General features: G+C 35.7%; 1 protein-coding gene across 1 annotated transcript; it reads left to right on the forward strand.

Annotated features, from left to right (window-relative positions):
- Positions 1 to 2,463: 2,463 nt before the first annotated feature.
- Positions 2,464 to 3,390, forward strand: LOC140689201 (olfactory receptor 6F1). The gene has a single exon (XM_072949415.1). It carries the CDS (start codon positions 2,464 to 2,466, stop codon positions 3,388 to 3,390), a length of 927 nt encoding a protein of 308 aa, XP_072805516.1.
- The last annotated feature ends 6,596 nt before the right edge of the window (positions 3,391 to 9,986 follow it).

Genomic DNA, 9,986 nt, shown 5'->3' on the forward strand with positions numbered 1-9,986 from the left:
TACGTATGCAAACTCACTTTCAAAATGTAAGAAATTAAAATTACTTGTTAAATCTATCAGTAAATTGTTAAATATGTAATCCTTCTTATAAAACAGATCAAAGTTACTTAATTTTTTAAAATCAAAAGTTGCTCATCTAAAGCTAGCAAATCAAAATATTACTTTCTCTCATTTTTTAAAACTCAGTTCATCTGCATAAAGTCCCACACAGGCCATCTTAGAATTAATGCTACAAATACTCAAATCTAGAGCAATATATACAAGTTTTAAATTGTGGAGCATGATCATCACATACTTTAAGCAAAGATTATTAGTTTATGTTATCTGACAAATTCAGCAACACAACTGAAAGTAAAATCTGAAAATGCTATTTCATAATATGGTAATTGGGATTCTAGTCTCCAATTTCCAGTTATCACAAGTTGATTCTTAAATTTGGGAAATAGAAAATGATAAACACAATTATTTATTCACATTACATATACATTTTAAGATGCTATCATTTCATACTAAAAGATTTTAGAAATAACTTTGACCTATTTCTACTTTAGATTATTTCTTAAATTTCTTATAAAATTATTATTTCTCTTTGAATATAAATTATCATTTCTTTGAATCTTCCAATCAGATCCCTATTTTCAAAAAAAGTCTTTGAAAGCAGCAGGTCCAAACTGCTGTAAACTGTGGAATCGAACCTCAAGAACTGATAGTCACAGCTCCAGTTTGGGCAGCTTGTCTAGTTTTTTTGTGTTTCAATTTTCTCATCGGTAGGACTAGTGAGATAACAATAACACCAAAGTAACAGGATTTACAAAGATCCTGTGGGATAGTTGGCTAGTGGGCCCACCAAGTAAGCATTCACTATACGTGGGCTACTGTCAGCAATTATGAATTTACAATTACCTGGTGTTGCCTTGGTTACCTTTGAAAGGACAACTGAACAATACCAAAGACGTTAACAATGGCCATAGATACTTTGAACTAGAACACAATTGTTACCTATATTCATTGGCTGTGAGTGATAGAGATGTTGGAACATTATTAGCTTTAAGAAATTTGTGAAACCATTATTTAGCAATTATTAATTATTCCTAATGGACATTTTTTCTTTGTCCTCTTTTTTTTTTTTTTTTTTTTGCTCTGTCTTACCCTTCAATATCTTACCCCTTAATAGTCTAGGTCCTTTACCACCCAACCATGCAAACCCTGGGTAAAATCATGTCTTCACCCTTTTCTTCCAATTCTTTATTTACAAAATTAGAAGGATGCTAGATCCTTGCTCCTCAGGATAGGATCTCCAACTGGTGATGCATTCTGGAAATCTGTGTGACATGCAGAATCACAGACCCCACTGTAGATGAGATTTGCAATCTCTATTTTGACATCACCCTTAAGTGATGGATGTGCCCATTAGAACTTGAAATCACTGCTGTAAATTATCTTGAAGGCCCCTCCTGCCTTCAAACTCATTTATAAATGAGGTATACTCACCACATGGACACATTTACTGTGTAGCCCGTTTATAGTAGAAAAGTTTCTACTGACCTTAATACTTGACAGTCATAGCTTCCCAACTGATCTTCTAATGTACAGGCTCTGTTCTCAAAAGAGCCATTTAAAAATAAATTACAAAAATTTCAAAAATAACTAGTTTTAAAAAATGCTTGTCTGCTTTTAGCCTATTCTCAGGGCATTTGCTTCCAAATAAACATCAGGATACCCAAGATGCAAGAAGCAGTTGCTTTACGTGCATTGTTCAATATGGAAGTATTTTTTTTGGTGCAAATAATGCGTCACATTAATAACTTTAAATATGAAATGAACAAGATCAGAGAATACAAAAAATTGGTTTTGAAATTATTTTTTAAATTCTTATAGTTTATTTCTGAACATTATATTTGAGGTCAGAACGTATACATTAAAAGATAATTCAGAAATGATAACTGTCAAATGTGAAAGTGACTAGAGCCTACACTCTGGAGGCTTATTTATGAATAAAGACAAAAATACATGATCTCATTTAAGGACCATACAGAAAGTCTAGTTATAAAGTAGTGAATTGAATCAACATAAAATGGTGAGCTCTTTGTGTGTTTAGATGTAATCAATGACATGGCTAGAGCAGGAAATGATGGAGGTTAGAAAGGCTGGATTTGAATCTTGAATTTGATGTGTAAGCATGGATGCAATCTTTGCCAAACTGCTAAAATTATTTGCACAGAAGCCTCTTGAATTGTCGATTGTTTATAATAGCATGCCTCTCCATTGGATTAAATTAACTGATATTAATCATACACAGCTCCAAGCACAGAGCAGGCACCCAACAAATGTTGGGTTGTCAGTCTGCATTCAGTTAATGAAGCATTCTCATGAATGCATTTCTTCTTCTGGTTCTAGGACTGAGTGATTGCATCAGAGGCCTCACTGTGGGGTCTCTGTTTTCTGGTTTATCTCAGAACTTCAATGGGCACAGACAATGAAACTCTCCCCCAAGACTTTCTGCTGTTGGGTTTTCCTGGGTCCCAGTTCCTACAGTGTTCCCTTTTCATGCTTTTCCTGGTTATGTACATTCTCACAGTTGGTGGTAACATGGCTATCTTGATGTTGGTGAGTACCTCCCACCAGCTACACACCCCCATGTACTACTTTCTGAGTAATCTATCTTTCCTGGAGATTTGGTACACCACAGCTGCAGTCCCCAAAGCCCTGGCCATCCTCCTGGGAAGAAGCCAAACCATATCATTCACCAGCTGCCTTTTGCAGATGTACCTTGTTTTCTCACTGGGCTGCACAGAGTACTTCCTCCTGGCAGCCATGGCTTACGACCGCTATCTGGCCATCTGTTACCCTCTCCACTACGGGGTCATCATGAATAGCCTCCTCTCAGTGCAGCTGGCCCTGGGCTCCTGGGTCTGTGGTTTCTTGGCCATTGCAGTGCCCACAGCCCTCATCAGCAGCCTGGCCTTCTGTGGCCCCCACACCATCAACCACTTCTTCTGTGACATTGCACCCTGGATTGACCTGGCCTGTACCAGCACACGACCAGTGGAACTTGTGAGCCTTGTGATTGCTTCTGTGGTCATCCTGAGTTCCTGCCTTATCACCCTGGTCTCCTACATCTACATCATCAGTACCATCCTCAGGATTCCCTCAGCCAAGGGCAGAAGCAAAGCCTTCTCCACCTGTTCCTCACATCTCACTGTGGTGCTCATCTGGTATGGGTCTACAATCTTCCTTCACGTCCGCACCTCCATCAAAGAAGGCTTGGACCTCACCAAAGCTGTCCATGTCCTGAACACTGTGGTAACTCCAGTTCTAAACCCTTTCATCTACACTCTCCGTAACAAAGAAGTAAGAGAAACTCTGCTGAAGAAATGCAAGGGAAAATAAACTGCCTTCAACCAAGCAGGCCTCTGAAAATTGCCTCCATATCTGTTCAGGGTTTCCACATAAGAATCTGGAAAAAGAGGGTAAATCTTTATTGATACGGGGAGAGAAAAATAAACCTAAGGAAAAAATTCAAACAAAACAAACAAACAAAAAACATATACTTGCTCTGTTTTCATATATATGGTAAGAATGACAGCTCTTTTTTATTTTTATTGTAATTTAGTTGATTTACAATATTGTGATTCCATTGGAATGGGAGTTCTGGATGTAAACAAACTGGGCTTTTTTCTTTAAGAAAAAAAAATCTTTATATATTGACACATTCATCCTTGGCGTTGATTTATAAAATAATGTGCCCTAGGCAGTGAGTGTTTCGCTAAACAAGCTGTAAATTCTTGTCCCTTTTAAAGACTGTTTTGATAACGTAAATGAAAACTTTTGAGACGTATTTGTGAAATATCAGACATGGGAAATAGGAGAAGTTTAGATGAATAAAAGGATAACTTAAATCATAGTGTGCAATTATTTCAACACACCATTTTTTGGATAAAACTACAGTGAAATATATACACATAAAATGAGTAAGTATAATGTGCCACACTTGTTTAACAAGGATGGTGAACAAAGCATTCTAAAAAAGCAAGTGATGGAAAGTTAAAAGTAGATCAACAGGACTGCAGGAGGGTTTGGATAAAGCAATAAAAATTACTTTCATAACAATATGTTGGCCTCAGAAAAGGCTAATAGTAATGGATTCTGACTGTTAGCAAGTTATCAAGGGTAGACTGTCTCATGGCTTCAAATAAAAAGTGACTATAGAAAAAAGAATTATGATAGTTATTTGATTTTTCTCCAAATGACTCCATCCCTTTGAAAAGCAAGATACTTTCATTTTTAACCATTAACACAAGGATGAAATGTTTATTTCCCTCCCTTACCCTTTTCTCTCTGACTATAGGTCAGAAGCAGCCAAGGAGGACATAATCTGTCCTGGTCCATATTGGCTCACACACGTGCAATGCGGGCTGCTTCTCACAGGGGAAAAGCCTTTGGGCTGAGTAGCAGTGACCCATTAGGCCCCATTTGTTTGTAGAATTTGAAATCTCTCCTGGGCCCTCACTCAAAAATAAAGTAGGAGATAATAGAAAAAGAAGGTACCTGTCTGAAGGAAATAGGAGAAAATATTTCATTGTGAGAATAATGAGTGTTAATTTTCAAAAGGCATGTCTATGTTGAAGGTTTACTTCTTCTTAAGTCAGTATAATGAAACAATGTACATCTGATCTGCTCTCCTTCTTTATTTCCTGTGAGCATGAGTTTCAAATCCATGAAATTTCTAAGCTCTAAAACATCACGAAAGATCCCAAGGAAAGTTTTGGAGGTGACGAATATGTGCAGTACCTTGGTTTAAGTGTTGATATCCTGGTTATATGCATATGTCCAAAGAAATTAATATGTATATAGTAGACGTGTGTATTTTTTGTGTATCAACTGTATTTCAAGAGAGCTAAAAAATAAATAAATAAAAGTAAATTCCTAAGGTTACTTTTTGGAAGTTTCTAAGAGTCAAAACTTCAAATGAAAGTCAGATTGTCCTTTTCTAAGGAAAAAGTAGCATTCCTGCTTTGATGGGTGAGCCTCAGCTCTTAAAAACTTAAAATTGGGTGCTACTGTCTATCTCATTAAATGTTATCTTCAGCATCTCATCAACCTCTGGTGCACACCTCATTATATCAAAACCAAGGGAATAGTGCTTAGCTTTTAAAGGGAATGAGTGAATGAGTCAGTTTACCATGATACTGTATCCAAGATTTAATGCTAAGTGAAGGAAATAATTGAGAATGAACAGAATATCTTCATTAACTGAGGTCTTTACTCTTATGTTGATTTAAAAAATGGCACCCTGCTTGAGCATTATTTGCATGATGTATTGTCAAACAAATATACCTAATTACTGGCTATTTGATTTAGTTTTCTTTTTTTAATCAAGCTACAATTTGACTGAAAGAATACAGAAATGTAAGGGTTGAAAGGTTCTGAAAATTAGACTGTTTAAATGGGCTGTATATAGCGAAGTTATGTCAACTTTACCTGGATGTTTGGGAATAGAGACTATGTCTGGCCAGGAACATTTCCCCTATCTTGTACTTAATACAGAAGGCATATAAACCCATCCTTCAAGCAATATTAATAGGACATACTAAAAGAAATGAACAAAATTGCCTGAGTAGGCCATTAAAAAAAGGTTTTATTTACATCTTAGTCAGAAATCTTCCTAAACTAAAAAGCAAGTTGAGGATAATGTAGTTGAATGGATGGACGGATAAGTCTCTGATGTCATTTTTCCCCATCAGTTCCAAAACCTCCCCTATTTATCTCAAAAGGATTGTAATGCTGCGTTTATAATAAATGTTGAATAAGCATTTAGATCATTGCCTGGCATTTTAAGAAAACTGTTAAAATGGTCTAACCTTCACCCATGTACTTTTTCTCTAAGACAAACAAACAGAAGAACGACACCTATATGGCAAACGTGAAATTCTGTGTTTGAATTTCAGTGGACATTTCAAACTACGAGGATGCTCAGCAAATGGGGCAGATGCGATGTTATTCTGCTGCCAGTACAGCATTGACATGAGTTGCATGTGTGTATGATATGCATAAGCAACGCCAAAAGGAAGAACCGAACAGGTTTTCAAATGAGTCAGTTCAATTCGGAAAGAAATTTAGCTGAAGAGTTTTTTGCACTCACTAGTGGGAAACCAAATGTCATCTTGTAATTTATTTGCAGACCCCCTCTTCTTCACAATGTAATGGACTAAGTGAACTTCTACAATCTTTGCTTTCACCTTTGTCTTTGCATACACTTCCTGCCACTCTTTCCTATTTATTTTCTACTGGGAGAGAGTGATCCTCAAGGCAGGTGTAACTGCTCCTATACCGATGTCCATCCATTTATTCTTTGAATGTCCTTTAAGCATTCCCAGTAATGTCCCAGTAATGTCTCTCATTACTCACATTTCCTACTCTGTGAGGCTACTATCTTGGGATACCTTTGGTCTTAAAGAGAAATGATGACACAGAAAGGCCAAGTTATTTCTCACTGTAATTGGTAATCAGCACAGGGTGGTTTTACTTGTTCCTCTGAGATCCGTTGTAACCTAACTGCCAGAAACTCAGTCCAAAATGCTGTTCCCTGGACACCCTAGTTCTTGAGTCCGGAAATTTTTTTCAATATTAATCTTAGATATAATGGAAGCAACACCTAAGAAAATATAAAGGAAGACTTGATAGCAAACTGACAAAGACAATTGGTTTTCTCTTCAGATTTTCTTTTTTTTAGTGATTTATCATAGGTCACTGTTTGAACATGGCAATACCCTGCAGAGAACTAAAGTGAGTATTTGTGGACACTCTGTCTCACTTTTAAAGTTACCAGGACATTATGAACTGGGTAGGGATATAGATGGACTAAGTAAGCTTTTTAGTGCTTTCTTAGGCACAAGGCAAGAGAATATTTGTCCACAGATTAAAATTCAGGTCAAAACAGGGGATATTTATTTGATGATAAATGTACTTATACTGTTTGTCTGCCTTCTTGATTTTTTTTTCATATCAAATATACACAAATTTGAGTTTAGAACAATGTCAGCTAAATTTAGTTTAATATACTGTTAGGAATAGTTAACGTTTCAGAAATTGTTTTAGAATATCTCCCTTTTTCAATTAGCATCAGGTTTAATTAGCAAAATAGCTCAATATGAGCTTTCAAAACTCCTCATTTTATCAGTGCTCTAAACTGCTTCAAACACCGCTAAAAATTACAGCCTATATAAGGATTTCAGTTAGTCATTCAACACACATATCCTACCCATTGATGGACTCTTGAATGAGAAAAGTGATCAGTTCAAATCTGAATTTGCAAAATTCTCCCTTCCCAAACTTGGAGAATTAAAATGCTTTGGGAATTTAGGTGTGGCTAAGAATCTCAGGAATGGGCATTTCATTGCCTTCAGTTGTCCTAGGGTAACAAATCATTTGCTTAACACTGAGGAGTTTCCCAAGACAGAAGACTTTTGGAGACAAAACAGCGGAGGCTAACCACGATGGTCAACACGCTCTCCTAAGCGCCACTGCCTTTTATCTTTTTACACTGCGTTTTCCTTCCCAGACACTCTGATCTCCCATTCTTGCCTCTCTTTGATCATATCAAAACCTTAGAAAACTGAGAAATAGCCTCTTTCACCCCTCTTCCAGTACTGTGAGGTACCAAAGACAATGCAGCATACTCCTTGAACAAAACTTGAACTAGAAACATATTTGATTTAACCTTGCCTCACAGAGTTGCCTAGAATGAAATTGTCTAACAGAAGCCATTCAGGACTGTGAGAGCACAGACTAAATTGCATCACTGGAGCCCCATAAAACACAGTGGCTACTGTATCCCATCCCTAGCCGCTTGCCTTACACACTGGAGACCTTTTAAAAGTGTGCCTGTGTTGTTCATGCTGGCAATGAAATTGAAACTATTTGAAAACAGTGGTGATTATGATAAGAATGATGATGCAGTCACTGATGCAGGAGAATAAATGATGCTTTAGGAGTTGCATCAATAGGACACTGGCTCGTGGACAACATCGTAAGTGAGTTTTGTTATTTGACTGACACAATTCTCATCTCCACATCACCAATGTCTGATGGGCGTGACAATGAACAGCTTGTAAATTTTATCAGATTTCATCAACTACCTCGTATGTAAAATAGTAACATTAATATTTTTTATTCTTAATTAATACTGTCCTTAGGATTTTAAAAAATGGTAAATGGCACATACATAAAACATCAGTATGAGCTGCTATTAAATATTCTGAGTTCTAGGCGTCAGGAAACACGACATGACCTCAATTCTCACCCTCTAGGAAGAGGTTCCCATGGTTTATTTGGCAATAAGCCTACATTTTGCCAAATAACTAAAATTAACTTTTCTAAAGTTATCTTTGTATATAGTTTTATCTGTTATATACATTTATTTATTTTGGTAACTAGTTATTATCAATAAATCCTAATGTTAAGTTTAATTAAATTAAGATTGCTGTACAAATCAACTGTTGCTTGTAAACACAATGTCAGCTCATAATGGACAACATACTGTGTCCCTCTGAATTTATCTTTTATGTATGATGCCTTTAGGGTTATCTTTCTAATATTGGAGCACACCACATACTACTTCCTCTCTCAGAAACTTCCCCCTTCTCCGTTATTGCCTACTGAAACACAATTTTTTTCTTAAAGCATGACTATCTGAATGTGTTAACTTATTATAACTCACATAACACACTAATACCTCTTTGCTCACAATTCAGTTTTGTCACCAGACCACATGCCATTTCCCAGGCATATTTTGTACATCATACCCCCTAAAGTTTTCAGCTTTAGTGTTTTTGCTTCTAATATTTTTGTTTCTTCTTTCTTTCCTTTCCCTTCACACTCCTCAAAAGCTGTTAACCTTTCAAAGACAATACCACATTCATACTTTCAGTTAGTCATTCAACAGTCCTATCCAAGATCAAAATTAGTACATTATGTTAGTATTTTAAATTGTTCCATGTTTAATTATCACCCCATGATCTCAATGCATGTTAGTTTATTGTCTGTTGCTTGTTTTACCATTAACCTAAAGACAATTGAGAACATACATTACATTTCCTACACATTATAATTAAGTTAATAGCACTATGATTAATAAAGTGTGGAATTTTCTTTTATTGTCAACCCAATCTACTTATTCTTTTATTATAATATTCAATCATTTCAAACATATTTTTGTAATTCTTTTTCTTTTATTAAACATTAAAAACTGCCTCCCTATAAATAAAAATCATATGTTAAAATTATGACTTTTTAAAATGAAATGAGTTTTGAAAGCTAAGTAATTATTATTACCTTTAATTGAAAGCTAAATATGGGCTGAGATTTAAGCTAATAATTTGCGTTTCTTATATAATCCTCAAAGCAACTCAATGAGTTTACCACTGTTACTATGCCCAACAAATGAGGATAGATCAAGACTTAGAGAATGTACATCAGAAATGAGAGACTACAGGCAGAAAGTGTCAGGGTCAAGATTTACAGCCTAAAAAAAAAATTAAACCCTATATATTAACTATATATTAATTCTAACAAAATTTCACTATTTTTTAACTTACAAATTTTAATTGATAGAAAATCTGAGTCAGATTCAATATAATAACTAAAGCAAAAGAGATAATTCCAGATTAGAAGAACAGAAAGGGACACAGTTGAGAGTCAAAGGATTTTAATTTATAAGCCCCAGAGAAATAGATTTTTCTGTTGATGTACATAGGCCCTCTTTTGCTAAATGCTGTGGGTTTGCAGGGGAAAAGTAATATCCAAGCCAGACCAATCTCACTTGCAGTATTTTGGTAGAAAAGATTGACCACTGTTTGGACACCGTGGATTGAAGACTGTATGTATGTGTATATATATGTGTGTGTGTGTGCGTGCACATTATACAGTCTTCAATACATATATGTATGTGTGTGTATGTATGTAACACACACACACACACACACACA

This window comes from Vicugna pacos, chromosome 25, assembly GCF_048564905.1.
Source record: "Vicugna pacos chromosome 25, VicPac4, whole genome shotgun sequence".
In the NCBI taxonomy this organism is placed as follows: Eukaryota; Metazoa; Chordata; class Mammalia; order Artiodactyla; family Camelidae; genus Vicugna; species Vicugna pacos.